General features: G+C 30.2%; 1 protein-coding gene and 1 non-coding gene across 3 annotated transcripts; one reads left to right on the top strand and one right to left on the bottom strand.

Annotated features, from left to right (window-relative positions):
- Positions 1-10017: 10017 nt before the first annotated feature.
- LOC103482763 (uncharacterized) lies at positions 10018-14734 on the top strand. 2 transcript variants are annotated; one of them, XM_008439081.3, is made up of 2 exons: positions 10018-10754; positions 11529-14734. In XM_008439081.3, the coding sequence occupies exon 2, from the start codon at positions 11597-11599 to the stop codon at positions 14594-14596; it is 3000 nt and encodes a 999-aa protein (XP_008437303.1). In that variant the 5' UTR covers positions 10018-10754; positions 11529-11596; the 3' UTR covers positions 14597-14734. The 2 variants fall into 2 exon arrangements, with proteins under 2 accessions (XP_008437303.1, XP_050945841.1); XM_051089884.1 differs by lacking the exon at positions 10018-10754 and having other exon boundaries at positions 11831-11997; positions 12093-14734.
- A 990-nt stretch (positions 14735-15724) lies between these two features.
- Positions 15725-15796, bottom strand: TRNAT-UGU (transfer RNA threonine (anticodon UGU)). Its single transcript has one exon. It is a non-coding gene; the product is annotated as a tRNA-Thr (tRNA).
- Positions 15797-16669: the final 873 nt, after the last annotated feature.

Here is a 16669-nt window from a genome sequence, read left to right on the forward strand (position 1 = left end):
CTTAATTTCCCAACCCGATAACTCGGCCCATTTTTTCTTTTTCAATTTTTTAACCCAACCCGACCCAAAACATAATTTATCCTTACGCTTTGGGTCGGGTAGTCCGGGTTGATCGGATTACAGTGTTTTTTGAACACTCCTAATTAGTGCTTTAGCACGTGGAGTTTGAATATTAAAATAAATTTACTTTATTTGAGATTATAATAATCTACTAATAGTTGAATCTTGATTGATTTTCCTAAAATAGAAAATAACTCATAAATTTGCCTTCATTTCATTCATTTATTGAAATATTGTATTTTCTAATATATTTATTATTAATATTTCATCTTTTTTAGTATTTTTCGTAATTTCAAAATAACTTTTAAAATCAAACATATAAATTTTAAAATTATTTTAAAAATGTATATAAATCATCAAACATCAATTTGATTCTATGTAAATTAATCGTATCTATTTTGTTTATCTCTAATCCAACTATAATTTTTAAATATATTTTTAAAAAATATATATATACACTTTTTTTTTAGAATTTGAATAGCAATTTAATCATTTTATTAAGATAAGTGAAAATAACATGAGAAAATTTTGATAAGAAAAAACATAAAAATGAAAATGAAATTGTAATCCTTCTAAAAAATCATTATTAAAAAAGAATGGTTAGACCTTGAATGTTATGTTTTGTATCTAAAATATCTATTCAACTATAAATAAAAAAATAGAGGTAGTATTTGAAAAATTTTCAATACAAAAAAACTAAAAGGAAAAAATCTTTTGTTTTTTTTTTTCAATTCTAAGCTTAATATGTGTTTATATATATTTTTTTAAAAAAAACATAATCGGTACGTATATTGTAATAGGATCCCGAAAAACTACGACGTGCGTGATTTATAATTAGTTACAAACATAGTCTAATTAGATCTCAAGAATGGCTTATTAACGTAAAATTGAAAGTGAAGAGAATATTTATAATTTAACCAATTAAAATATCTTAGGTTTAAATTTACTCAATAATTTTTAAGTTTGATGGAAGATATATGCTTTTAACAAGTGATGAATTTATTAAAGTTAGCCAATAAGTTATTTTAAGGCAACTTTTTAAGGTTGAGTTAGGCAATAAAGTTAGTGCATTTGATATAATTGGTACTCAACATTTATGCATGTTGCACACAATTCAATACATACCTAAGATGGTTGGTGATCATTTCAATAAAAACAAACAAATATTAAAGTTGAAATGTATATCTATATTTTTAGCTATTTTAGAATCCAAACTGTTTAAATTATGAAAAACAACGTTTTTATGTTTTCACTACATCCATAATTTCAACGTTCAAAATTTTACCACATATATATCTATATTCTTAGTTATTATTTATTATCTTTAATCAAAGCTATTATTTGTCTACGGACAAAATCGTCAGTAAATTTTTATATAAATCATGCAAATACATTTATATCTATAAAATTTTTACATTTTTCGTTATCCCTTCCGACTTTAATTATTATTTATTTTGTTTTGTGTAGCAACTATTCGGATTGGTTACTTGCAGGTGGTGTAGTCTTTTATGAGATAGTATAGTCTTTTATGTACACGTGTGATCTACATCGTATATGTGAAATTATGATCTAACAGTAGAGATAAATACTTGAGTCTATAGTCATGTCATCTTCGACTACAACTATTCAAGTTGACTAGACCATAGATAATGAAAAATCACCATGTAACAATAAAGATATGTTTGGAAAAGCAATATTTAGATAACAAAATATTATACATCATATATGAGTGTGATTTAGATTATAGATACAAAAAACCAATAAAGATATGATTGTCTATGTTAATTATAATAGTTTTTAGATATTTTTTAAAAAACTTTATACAGTGAAATGAACTACAAATTTCATATGCTATGAAATAATCAAGAATTAAGATGGATTAACAGGTAAGGTCAGGTTAGTATGATCTAATTAAATATTATTCAGCTTCAAATGAGAGATGGGATTATGTAAAAAAATGAATAAATAAGACAAACAGATTGTAGATTAGTTTGGGCTTAAAGCCCAGGCCCAATCCGAATCCCACACAAAGTCTTATTCTTCTTTAATGCAAAGCAGAGGTCACGTGCACCGCCAACGGCTAGAAAATGGGAATAATTTAATTCTTCGCCAATTTTTGAACTTTTTTGCCTATGTGGGAATAATATATGTATATGTATATGTATATGATTTATTTCCTACTTTGTCCCTATATCTTGGGAGGTTCATTTTTTAGGTCTATATTTTAAGTTTTAGTTGATGTTTGACTCTGTAGGTTCGAACGAAATATAATAATTGTCAAAAATAGAATATTTATATTTCGTAGAAAAAAAAGTATAATAGTTTTTGTTTTTAGTGTTTTTGTTCGATGAAATGTAAATAGATTGTTAATTTTTCTACTCTTGGAAAAACCCATTTGAAATATTTATTTAAGTCTTCAACTTTAATTTATTTCACTCTCTTGTGTTTTTTAACAATGAAACAAAAATAAAAATATGGACTAAAATGGTCATATTTTAAAACGTAAAAAAAAAATGAATTGGAGTTGAAAATAGTACCTATAAAGTCAAAATAAACCAAAACTAAAGTACACGAACGGAAGTATTATTCAAACCAACATCAATTTGTACTATCTAAATTTTAATGAGAGCGACAACAATTTAGTTTATAAACTTTATTTTGTAAAACTTTGTTACTTCATTTATAAATTTGTAACATTTTAGTATATAAATTTTACTATGTAACACCTTAATTCATTCATCTTCAATTTTGCAATAACTCACTGCTAGCTTGAGCTTCACTTTAACAAAATTAATTCACACCTTTAAATCGATCATGAATAAGTACAGACTGACCATTGCTCTGTCGATCAAATTAAACGATTTAGGTTGGCTTGAGTTTTAAAATTTATTAAAAATGTTGTTGTAGATTTTTTTTCTAAACCGTCTCCTCATCTCTGATCAACTGCCTTCGATTAGTTTTAGTCGGTGAGCTCAATTTTAATATAAAAACTAAATATATCCTTTGGCCAAACTCATGGGCTAAGCCTTCTCAAATTGTCTCACCTCAACTTTAAAGTGTGAAGGGCACTAATAATAATAATAGAGGGAGAAGTGTTTTTAGTTGTCATTACATTTTTTTTTTAACCCATTTAAAACCTATAAAGTGTAGCCTTTGGATCCTCTAGAATCTAGATCCCATGTTAGTTTGACAAAAATATTTACAACTTTATGTTCAAAGGAAAAAAAGTGAGAAACGCCATTTGCATGTTTTCGATGTTCTCAATGGAAAGATTTCTTAGTCTCAAAATCTTATTTCCAACTCTATTTTCCTTCAAATATAATTTTGAGTACTAATATTTTAGTATTTGTAATTTTAAAATCTTTAGGTTCGTTATTAAATTTTAAACTATTGTCTATTTTATCTGTATATTTTTAAAATGTTATTTTTGGTTATGCACTTTTGAAAAATAATCGTTTAGAAAAATGTTCACGTACACGAACTAACATTGAAAGTATTGTTCTTAGTCAAATCGTGGTTAAGACCCTAAGCTAAAATGAGGACTAGGCTTGAGGTGACTCTTGAAGTCCACACGTACATAAACAGGAAAACGTGGTCCTCATACAAAATTTGGATCCCCTTACATAGAAAAGATAATCACCAAGTCGAGCTAGTTGTCCTCTCACCTAACTACCTCGACAAATCCACCCTTGGCAATGTCGTCATTGAGCATAAAACTCCAAACAAATTTCAACCATAGGGTTACATATTTAACCAATCGACAACGTAAAACTCATAGATGAACAAGTATGTGTGCCACAACACTGGACTATGACATCTTGTGCAAGCCTATTCAATACAAATAACTAATCACGCTAGGACGAACTCGACAAGATTAAACACATCAACAAGTATGAAGACCAAAATAAACAATTTGAAAATATGCAAGGACGAAAATGAATCAAAGTCGAAAGTATACAAAAACTATATAAGATAAAAAGAAATCCAAATAAGAGCAAAATCAAAATTAAATTTCAAAATACATAGATCTCTGCTCCAAATATATTTAATAACATGAGAAGGCAAAAGAAAAACAATACTTTTCACAAATTTCAAAATGAATAATATGAATTGACCTAAAGGGTCATTACTTTAGATGGGGTTCCCTTTTGTCTGCTAAGCCTTGAATAGGTGATTAATTAAGTATGACAGTGTTTTTTGTAAGTTGATTAAGGAACAACTCATTACTTTTATTAATATTAATCTCTTTAAATAAAAGGGGAGGGGGTAAAAATCAATTAAACAAATGTCAAGGGATTCAAAATTCAAAATACTAAGAGTTGGGGGGAAGGAAGTTTATATTATATTATAATTATTGGGTTAATGTAGCATGTGCCTCATTTTCAATTGGTGACTTTTTTATATATATATATATATAATTTAGGAAGAAAAGATAGTGAAGAATTTAATTATAAAGCTAAGATTAGATGATAGAGATTAGGGCAGCTTCCTGATTATGGGCCTAATTATGAGTACTGAAGACTGTGCCAATGTTGTTTGGGACTTGATTCATTTATTTTCTTCATTGTTCTTTTGATTTATTCTTTCTTTTCTTTACTTTCCAGATGGATACTACACAAAATTGGTTTTGTTATACTTTGATGAGTTGTTTCTAACAACTCATACTTAAATTATCGACTAAGGCATCTAAAACATTTTCGATAGAATAAGGTTTTGAATCTCATATTTACGTTCTATTTATTACGTAGCAATACGTCAATATATAATATATAATACAAGCTATTAGAGTATTGTGTTTTAATTTTATGATGGAATAGGACAAAGATTTAGTGTTGGTTTTCCCTTTAAATTATTTAAGTTAAATAAAGTCTTAAAGATTAGTTAGGGACGGAGAGATCCACCAAATGTGAGTGAAAACAATAAACTATTATCTTCTTTTTTAAAAAAAAAAAAAAAATCTCTATATGAGATTATTTTCGGTGAAATATATATAAAAAAAAATGTTACGAGATGTTGGTAATATTTTAGTTTTTATAACATTTTAATGTCGTTGTATTATATCTTAAACATTATTGATTAAATGAACATTTGAGTCTCATAATCTCTACAATTTTTGTCGCATATTATTGAAAAACATCGATATGGGTTATTTGAACTTTAAATTTTTTCTTTGATTGACGATTGAATAGGACGTTGAACTAACATTGCTTTTCACTCTAAGATGTTAGGAGTCTAAGAAAGTTGCACATTGAATGAAGAGATCAACGAACTATAAATAAAGACAATTGTTTTTTAATATAAATTATTTTGGATGAAATCAAAATCAAAAGAAAATATATCTAAAATTGACAATAACATACTCTCCTATATATGGATATATAGATATCGTCCTGTCTTTTTTTTATATAGTGGACAAAAGATATCTATAGTATTCTGATTTTTTATAAGATTTAAATATTATTGTAAATATGTATTAAGTTAAAATTATACGTCTAATTTAAATATTTGAACTTTGGAATTGTTAAAAAAAAAAACATAATCATAAAGTTTTTTTTTTTTTTATCATAAGAAAAGACAATTAATGTTAATACCAATTATCAAAATTGAAAAATATACGCAGCATTATTTGTATTCAAATTTTCTCTAGATTAACAATACAAGATGAGAGATTCAAATTGTTGACCTCATGATCGATAACATATACTTTAGATCAGTTAATATCATTTGAAACTATATAGATTATAAAGAGATACTGTTGACATCGTTATAACATCATTCACTAAATTAATCATTTACTCGTAAATTGTTACGTAAACGATGTTGTATGTATCTTTGTATTTATTGGGTATTATATATTTTTGTTTTGAAAAATGTTTTTAAAGAAAGATCAATATTTTGAAATTGAATTGATTGGACTAGAAAGGGGTGGTGGATATGGGTGAATTGAATGAGTTAGGAAGAGAAGGGACCCATGAAGTGGTACAAAAGCAGAGGATAGAAATCAATCAAAAACAGATTCAAAAAATTATTCTCCCAATCAAATAAATAAATAAATAAATAAAAGAATAATAATAAAAATTTAAGGTTATATGTCTTTTGAGCATCCCACCAAAATACATTGAAAAGATAGATTGGTTTCTTTTGTTTATGCCTCAAACACTTGGACTCCTAAGTTGTCTCAAAATCATAGGCATTAGTGGTTGTTGTGCTTTTGTACTTATTTCTTCTACTCTCTCTCCTATCTCATCTCACTTTGTTTCCATTCTATCTTCGAATTGACCGACCACCTAGATTATGTTTTATATTTTTTACGTATGTTAAATTGAATAAATGAGTTGAGTGATTACTCGTTATACGAATTTGTGAGTCAGTGAAATTTCTGACATCGACATTTTTTATAATATAAAATTGTATCAAAATAGGACAAATACCGTATTTTATATGATCATAGACTCATTACGTTCTTGTTCATATGATATTGTAAAATGATGATTATACAAAAAAAGTTAAAAAAAAAAAAAAAAACATGTCATAAATACATTTATGATAATTGAGATTATTCAACTCCTTATTTATTACACTTCTTTTAGGTTTGCAATTTAATTTCTAATGATCTACTCCTACACACTGATCCAAAAGCATCAAAACGGTTTGTGAAAGGTAACTCTTGTTTTGATTGAAATTCTTCGTTTTTACATTTCTATTTTAGATTTATAACAAAGCAATGCAGCATCAACTTTCTTTAACTTTATCCACCATTCATAATTCAAATTAAACTACAATTTCTTTTCATTATCAGTCTAATTATGTTTACGCCAACAAAGTTTAAATTTTTTTGGTACATGATAATACGAAAAATAGTTAAAATACATTCTTTATTGGTATTCATTTCTCCCATCATATATCGTAAGATCGAATTCATAGCTTTCAGTAAAGTTGATCTACTTTAATTGATATTTCTATTATTGTGTTAAAAGTCAATTATTCGATTATCTACGTAATTATTTAAGAAAAAGGATTGATATTATATTATGTCTCCATTTAAAGACAGGAATAGAGTGGGGTGAAATGGTGGGGTAGAAATGTTTCCCACAAAGAATTTGATTTTTTATTCTTATGATAGATTTTAGGAAAGTGTGTTTGTGTGTGTGGTTGGTTTGGGGTCTGATTCCCCAAAGGGAGACCCTCCCCTTCCTCTTTGATTGGCAAGATTTTTGTTTTCTTGATTCTCTACACACTCTTTCTCCATTTGGGAAATTGATTTGGTGGATATAATTAATGGTTCGGTTTTAATATATTGAAAGAGGAACACGAGCATATATAATTCAACTAGTTAATAAATATGCTTTCAATCAAAAATTAGAAGTCTTGATTTTTCTTTTACTATTATATATTATTAAATTAAAAGAAAACCGTCGACGTCGACGTAAAATATGGAATATTCACTTTTGTGATGAGTATCAATAAATAAATATATACAAACTGTCAATTTTGTTAGATACTTATCTAAAAATGTATAAAAATACAAAATTCTTATAATACTTTATAGACTAAAATGAGATTGAAATCATAAACTAACAAATACGATCTTCCCCATTTTTATTTAAGTTAAGAGATGTGAAATTTCCTTTTTAACTCAACAGGAACATCTAATTTCTTGATCGACGACAATATGCCTAAACCAATTAATCGATACTTAGATTGACAACTATTAAACATATTTGATAAGTGATAATGTTAATCACTTATGTTTTTCTTATGTATGTAGGGAGTAGGAAACTGAACCTTAAACCTTAATATTGATACAATATAAGTTTATATTAGTTGAACTATGCTTAGATGTGATTCAATAGATACGTAGATTCATTACTTATACCAACATCGAAACATATGGACATTTAAAAACTATGAGTGTGGTGATGAAAATTTAATAATTTAGTTATGAGAAAAAAAAAGGAAAATAGAAGGGATAGATAATGAAAGACTTGATTGGGTAGGTTCATATGGGAGCATGTGCCCACAAGAGGAAACCAAAAGATGGTTTTGGACTGATGTTGAGTTGTGAGAACCAAAATTTCTTTTCTTTTTTTCTTTTTTATTTGGATTCCAAGTCAACCAAACACACCCTCTCTTTCTTGGATAGTGATGGTGTTGGTAGCACATTCACATCAATGATTTATTAGAAAACTACCAAAACCCCATCACATGTTTATTCCAATACTCTTTTTTAACTTATGATTTTTTTTTCTTTCTTTCTCATTATATGCTCCAAAATTTACTATACATTTTAAAATTTTGTTCGTCGTACCATAACATGCATCTCGAATACAATCTTAAGTGTTTAACTAAAAGAGAAAGCACTTCGAATGGTGTTTGACAACTACTGGTTTGAACAGCTTTTTTGGAAATCGTTTTTTAAGTCAATTCATAAGGGTGTTTATTGATGTCTTCATACACTTTTATTAGTAAATTTTTGTAGTATGTAAACATAGTGATAGGTTAGTTTTAGAATCTATTGACTTTTAGAGTAGTTGATAAAGAACTATGCTTTTTAAGAAAACAAACTTTGTTGGGAATTATATTAGTGTTTGGTAAATTTTAGCTAAAAGGTATGACTTTAATGAAGTATATTATTATTAAAAAATAAAAATTACAATTAATTCATTTACAACTGATTTTACTAAATATACAAAAACGGTTAAGAATCGACGACATTTATTCATTGAAATAACATTCATCATGTCATATTCTTTTTGGGTAATATGGAGTATAGTTTTAACCAAATTATTTTGCTAAACTAGTTGACAAGGTAGATATAACTACAAAAAAATGTCATAGAAACATATTTGCAATATCTACCAAATGTGTCAATAGCAAAGAAAGTAGAAGCCAAAGTCCAAATAAAGGAGACAAGTTTCATAAGGATAATAATAAGCAAATATATGTATAGAATCTTTTAGAGAGGGACCCCAAAGGAATTTTGTTATATACATAGGTAGAGGTGTGTGTATTTTGAGTTCTTCTACCATTTGAAACAAAACCCCTTTTTCCAAAAGAAAAAATTTAATTCCAATCTTCAAATTTACCTTAGAAAAAAAAACCCATGAATAAAATGGCCAATAAATCCATAAAAAATTGGGGTGTGCAAAAGATGGTTCGGTTATTACACATGTTTTAAAAACATATATTTTTGTTACAACTTTTTTAGTACGAACAATTCTGGAGACGAGGATTTACTTTGGTGTGAGTTATTTCATCTCTCACGTAGAAGTAGAACTAGTTAGTTAGGATGAATGGTTATGTCAAGTGTTGTCAAGCTAAGTTTACTTTAACCACTTTTTTTTTCATAATTAGACGATTATTTTATGTTTTATTGACATCAAAATAACGAGTTATTCTAGATATTAGTTAAGGTGGACATAAGTAACTTAAACACTTAAAGAATATATAAAAAAAATTTATTTAACAATTTTCACATAAAACTGAAACTATTTAAAATCTTTCAAATTCTTTATCATCTATTTAAGATTTATTGTTTTTTTTGTTATACACAACAATTTCTCGAATTTGAACTCTATTTTAGACAAAAAGAAGATGTAATCCTTAGAGGAGGAATGAAATCCAAGATAGATACTTTAAATAAATTAATTTTGGTTTATGAAACCAACCTCTCCAATCTAACCATAAGAACATTAGAAAATCTAGTAGAATTTGAATTTTTTAAAAAATGAATTTTTGATATAATTCTTTATTAAGAGATAAAGTCTTGAGTTTGATGAAAGACAACTAATGTCCGGCTAATGGCATGGAATTACATGGATGCACGTTGGTTTATGACTATAAATGTGACATTAAAAGCTAAGAAGAAGAAGAAGGTAACCAACAAGGTAATAATGGACTATGTATTTATAAAGTAGCTCAAAATTATTGCACAAAAGTTGGGAATATCTTTAATGGGGTTAGTTTGAGAATCCTATTGTATTTTGAATTTTCTTTCCTAACACCAACGAGAAAAGGAAAAGATTTTGAATCTAAATTACAATCAAACTAAACCCCTCCCAAAAAATTAGGGTTTGATTGATGTTACCATGAATCATGGAGGAGAAGAAGCTGAGAGAGTTTGAGAGTGAGAGAAAAAAGAAAGAAAAAGGGGTTTGAAAAAAAAAGGGGTTTGGTTTGTAAAGAAAGTTTTCATCTTTTTTCTTTTTAGGGGATAAAGGTTAAAACCCAGAAAGAGGAAGAAACAAACAAACAAACCCACAAAGTGGCCATTTCCAAGAGGGGTTTTGAAGACGTGAATGAATCCAGAAGGAAAAAAAATCACTGGGGTTTTTCTTTTTTGAGACTTTCACTGCAGATTAAAAGGGTTTTTCTTTGAAGAGGTTTGTGGAGCCTACAAAGCATACCTTCGTCAGATCCGTGGCCTGGGACCCTTGTTTTTGTTTTTTCAATTCATTTCAATTTCTTTTTTTTTTTCCCCTTTCTTCTTCTTTTCTCTTCAAATGGTGTGTGTACCTTTGCTTTCAGACTCAAAAATTCTCCATCTCTCTCAGATACAGTGTGACTTTCTTCTTCAGAGATAGAAAAGAGGGGCTTAGTGGGGTTATTCTGTTAGCATTTTGGAGAGAGTGTTTGTCTAATATCAGAACAGGGGTCAGGCAGCCACTTGGATTTTTTTTTTTTTTTGAAAAAAGGTTAGCCAATATTTGCTTTCTTTTTATCTTCTCTGCTAATTTTGCTTTAGTTTTTTGACTTTTACTATCCTATTCTGCAAATGGGTCTTTCTCAAATCTATATGAAAAGAGTAAGAGTTCATTCATTTCTGAACTTCTTAATTGTAACATTCTGTAAGGTGTCTCTCTCCTTCTTTCTCTCATTTTTACTTTCTCTTCTCTCATCTCCTTTTTATCATTCAATTAGCTTGCTCCTCCTTTCTTTCATTACTGTTTGATATTTACTGTTCCAATGCTTGCTCCTCCTTTCTTATGTTAAACTACTTATGTTTCTTGGCCTTTGAAATCACTTCTTTCTGTTGATTTTGTAGTTTACGATATCTGTGTTGGACTGATGAAATTTTGAACTTTGCTAAGTTTTTGTTTTGTGGCTATAGGGACTGAGTTCATGAATCTGTAGGTATAAGATCGAATGCCCATTTGATAATTTTTAGATTTGAAGTCAAGTGAGTAATCAGATCTGAGTTTTTATAAATCATTGTTGTTTAAGTTGTCTGGTTGAGATATGGGGATTTTTGCTGGAAAAATTATGTAATATGTCATTTAGATCTTGAATGAATGCCATTAAATTTGCCTGCCCCTTTGTTTGATGCCATTAAAGATGGTTCTGCAAATTGCTGCATGTCCACCATGGCAGTGTTATGTACTTCAAGAATGCGAGAAATTTGTTCTGCTAATTGTTTTACTTTCACTCATTGACTTGAATTCTTTCTTTGTTGTGTTCCTTTATTCAAGGGGTTGCCACATTCAGAATGCAAGCTTTAGACTTTCTGTATTGAATTTAAGAATGAGCATTTGTGGATATGGACGTTGGAGAAGAAAGCTCCCGGTTTGGGTCCTTGCCTGCTACAACTTCTAGAAATTTGTCGTCATCGTCTTCTACCTTCTTTTCAGCACTTCAATCGCCATTCTTCTCTCCGAGGTCATCGACATGTCGAAGGTCAGAAGCATCAAAGGCAGAAGTGGGATGTGAAAGCATGGACTTCAGAGTTGATTCTATAAGTTCTAGTGTGGTGGTTCCAGATTCTGAATCTTTGTTGAAAGCAAAATTTGCGGTATCGGATTTGATACGAAATTCAGATACTTGTATTCCAGGTGATTGTCAGAAGTTCGATCAAGCTTCATCTTCAACTGGAATATCTGGAAGTACTCCTTATAGTTGCAGCATTGCTCATGGGAATGAATATTTGGGACCTAGAGAAAAGTATAAAAAGCATAGCAGAAGTAACTTAACTTCTTACATGACAGCTCCAATTTCGATTTCCTCGACTAGACTAAGAAGTTATGATGTTTTCATAGGTTTGCACGGTTCGAAGCCTTCCTTGCTGCGATTTGCTAACTGGCTTCGTGCGGAGATGGAGGTTCATGGGATGAGTTGCTTTGTGTCTGATAGAGCAAAATGTAGAAATTCTCGCAAGCATAGAGTTATTGAGAGGGCAATGGATGCGTCCTCATTTGGAGTCGTGATTCTGACAAAGAAATCATTCCAAAATCCTTACACCATTGAGGAACTTCGATTTTTCTCCGGCAAGAAGAACTTGGTCCCAATATTTTTTGATTTGAGCCCAGGAGATTGTCTTGCCAGAGACATAGTGGAGAAGAGGGGAGATTTGTGGGAAAAACATGGGGGTGATTTGTGGGTTCTGTATGGGGGATTGGAGAAGGAATGGAAAGAAGCTATTGAGGGGCTTTCTCGGGTTGACGAGTGGAAATTTGAAGCTCAGAATGGTAACTGGAGGGATTGCATACTGAAAGCCGTCATGCTACTTGCAATGAGGTTGGGAAGGCGAAGTGTTGTCGAGCACTTGACTAAGTGGAGGGAGAAGGTAGAGAAAGAAGAGTTTCCTTTCCCTCGAAATGAGAATTTCATAGGCAGGAAGAAAGAATTGTCAGAGCTAGAGTTCATACTTTTTGGCAATATAGCTGGTGATTCTGAAAGAGATTACTTTGAACTGAAAGCTCGGCCAAGACGAAAAAATTTGACCCTAGGCTGGAGTAAAAGTAGTTCATTAGAAGAGAAACAGAGGGAGCTACCATTAGAAATGCGCAACAAGAAGGGTAAAGAACCTATTGTGTGGAAGGAGTCAGAAAAGGAGATCGAAATGCAGAGTATTGAATTTCCTCAACGGCATCGGCGACTGAAAACAAAAAGTGGTGAAAGGTATGCCAAGAGAAAAAGAACAGCCAAAATTTTGTATGGAAAAGGCATTGCTTGCATTTCAGGGGACTCCGGAATTGGTAAGACCGAGCTTCTCTTAGAATTTGCATATAGAAATCACCAAAAGTACAAGATGGTATTATGGATTGGAGGCGAAAGCCGATATATCAGGCAGAATTACCTTAACTTAGGTTCCTTCCTAGAAGTTGATGTAGGATTTGGAAATTTCTCAGGTAAAAGCAAGATAAAAAACTTTGAGGAGCAGGAAGAGGCAGCCATTTCAAGAATTCGCACAGAGCTGATGAGAAACGTTCCTTTTTTGTTGATAATTGATAATTTAGAGTGCGAAAAGGATTGGTGGGATCACAAACTTGTGATGGATCTTCTTCCTCGTTTTGGTGGAGAGACACATATCATAATATCCACTCGACTTCCTCGTGTAATGAATTTGGAGCCTCTGAAACTATCTTACTTATCAGGGGCTGAAGCAATGTGTTTAATGCAAGGAAGCCTTCGAGACTACTCAATGGCGGAGATCGACGTTTTGAGAGTCATTGAAGAGAAAGTTGGAAGGCTAACATTGGGCCTTGCAATAATTGGCGCAATCTTATCTGAGCTTCCCATCACACCCACTAGATTATTGGATACAACCAATAGAATGCCCTTCAAAGATCAATCATGGAGTGGTAGGGAAGCTCATGTATTTCGACGCAATACCTTCCTTATGCAGCTTTTTGAAGTATGTTTCTCCATTTTTGACCATGCTGACGGGCCACGGAGCTTAGCAACTAGAATGGCTCTAGCAAGTGGGTGGTTTGGTCCAGCTGCTATTCCCATTTCACAGTTAACCCTTGCAGCACACAAGATACCAGAAAAGCGACAGCGGACGAGGTTGTGGAGAAAGTTGTTACGTTCCATGGCTTGTGGTTTAACTTCATCTTACATTAAAAAGTCGGAAGCCGAAGCAACTTCCATGTTGTTAAGGTTCAATATAGCCAGAAGCAGCACCAAACAGGGATGCCTACATTTCAATGATCTAGTCAAGCTATATGCACGCAAGAGAGGGGTGAACGGATTTGCCCAAGCGATGGTTCAAGCTGTCATGAACCGTCCATTCATCATTCATCACTCAGAACATATATGGGCAGCATGTTTCTTGCTGTTTGGGTTTGGTCGGGACCCTGTAGTTGTTGAGCTCAAAGTGTCGGAGCTATTATACCTAATAAAAGAAGTCGTTTTACCGCTTGCCATTAGGACATTTCTCACATTCTCTCAGTGCACCACCGCATTAGAACTTCTCCGGTTATGCACAAATGCACTAGAAGCTGCAGATCAAGCCTTCGTTACCCCGGTCGAGAAGTGGTTCGATAAGTCGCTTTGCTGGAGGCCAATTCAGACGAATGCACAGCTGAATCCTTATCTCTGGCAGGAGTTAGCTCTATGTAGAGCAACACTGTTAGAAACCCGAGCAAGACTAATGCTAAGAGGTGGACAATTCGACATTGGGGACGATCTAATTCGAAAGGCAATCTTTATCAGAACTTCCATATCTGGTGAGGATCATCCAGACACGATATCTGCTCGTGAAACTCTCAGTAAACTCAACAGACTTATTGCTAATTTCCATGTTCATTCTTCTCCATAGGTTCAATAATTTTATTGTAAGGTATAATTTTTACTCCTTAGATTGATTATATACCAAGAATGTCAAATAAACCACTGTATACTTTCCCAGGAAATTCTTTTATAAAATTCTAACCCCCTACTTATAGTAGTTTTTTTTTTCCACCGGGCCAAGACGAACTAACTCCTTTAAATCTTACCTCTTTTACGTTTCCGTTTCGTGCATTCTGTTTTCGGTATGATATTCTGGCTGTTACAAAAGACCTTGTTCTTGTGTTTTGTTTTCCATTGATAGCATCAAGTTTGAAGAAGCAGCTCTATTTGATATTTGTTTGCTTGATGTTATTTTTCAACTTATCTTATGATATGTTTCTTTCAAAATGTGTATTTATTTATGTTCTTGTAGTTGTAATAATAATTCTTCAATATGTTATTATTTATAAGGTCTCAACAATGAATTACATAGTTGTATGTGTGATTTATCAAATGTTGACATAGTTTTATAAGGTAGCACCATATTTTGATTTTTTTTTCCCGTTCCAAAAAGCTTGAGATTAAAAAGTTCCCAATCTTTTTCAAATTTTTTCTTTCTTTTTTTTTCAAATATCGAGACCCATGTTAACAAAAATTATTTAATTGTAAAGATAAACTAGTTGAATGGTTCAATTGAAATTTGTGATTATTTCGACCTTCACCTTTCAAAACCACAAATTTAGTTTTTAAAATTACAAAATTGGGAAGGGAGTTTTATTGGTTGGATTCTTTTTTTTTTCTTCGTAACTTTCTTTTACATATATTAAATTTAAAATGTAACACAATTGAAATAATTTAATTATTTTGACAAATAAGTTTACCACATCAATTCTCAAACCAAAGATCCAAAAATTCTCTTAAATCCATTTGATATTCATCTCTACATCACATTCCAAATGTAACGATTTTTTTCAATAACAAGATATTACAACATTTTTAAAGAACATTAAACATCTTTTTTCCAAAAAAGAAAAAAAAAATTAACCATCTTTTCTCAAATTTAAAGATTAGGGACTAATTTAACACAAAACTCAAACTATAATTTATCCAATAAATAAATAAATAAATATTAGTAAATTGTTGATTAGGAAAAAAAGAGAAAAAAAAGATTTAGAGATGCCCCCACGCAGGATCGAACTACGGACCTTCAGTTTACAAGACTGACGCTCTACCACTGAGCTATAGGGGCTGTTGATGTGATTATAGAAATTAACATTCTTAACCAATTAATTATTTACTTTGTATCCTATGATACTAAAATCAATATTTAAAAATAAACTTTCTAAATTAATTAACTAATTAAGCCTATAGATTTGGTGTTTTTAGTTTTTGAAAATCGAAGCTTATTTATTTTTTTTTTCTTTTAGATTTGACTATACTTTAAAATTTAAGAAAAAAAACCTAAAATATTATTTGGAATTAAGACTAAATGGGAATTTCACAAATTTTGATAGGACCATCCATTTTCTTGAAGGCTTTATTATTATTATTATTATTATTATTATTATTATTATTATTATTATTATTATTATTATTATTATTATCAAATGTTTAGAGTGGGTAGAGGGTGTAAATCAAAGGTTAAGTTAAACAAATTACTTTAAACTTTGGAGTTTAATCACTTTTTTTAAAAAAAAGTGGATGGATTATAAACACACCTTTTTTTTTTAAGAAAATAATTTTAAAAAATAAAAAGTAGAAAACAAATGAATTACCAAATCGTGGCTAAAATAACTAGAAAATTCAAAGGTTTTTTTTTTTTTTGGTATTTTGTGTATTTAAACTAACTAAAAAACCTACTCACCAAATCATTTTGATGAGTATGATTATGGGTTGTACAAATTTCAACCTTGATGTTTTATTTAAACTTGAAATGTCAACAAATTTGAAATTTGGGGCCAACATTGGAAAAATGGAAAAAAGAAATTGCATTGTTGTATGTATAATGGTTAAAACACAACTTTTATATTCTTTTATTTTTATTGAAAAATTATTGTCAATGACAAAATTTTTGAAAATATTTACAAAATATAGCAAAATTTTAGATTTTATCAATGATAGA

The sequence above is a fragment of the Cucumis melo genome, chromosome 9 (assembly GCF_025177605.1).
Source record: "Cucumis melo cultivar AY chromosome 9, USDA_Cmelo_AY_1.0, whole genome shotgun sequence".
NCBI classification, from domain to species: Eukaryota; Viridiplantae; Streptophyta; class Magnoliopsida; order Cucurbitales; family Cucurbitaceae; genus Cucumis; species Cucumis melo.

What these genes read in the sequence shown, in the direction of transcription:
- LOC103482763 (XM_008439081.3), top strand. Translation starts at nt 11,597, where the DNA reads ATGGACGTTGGAGAAGAAAGCTCCCGGTTTGGGTCCTTGCCTGCTACA.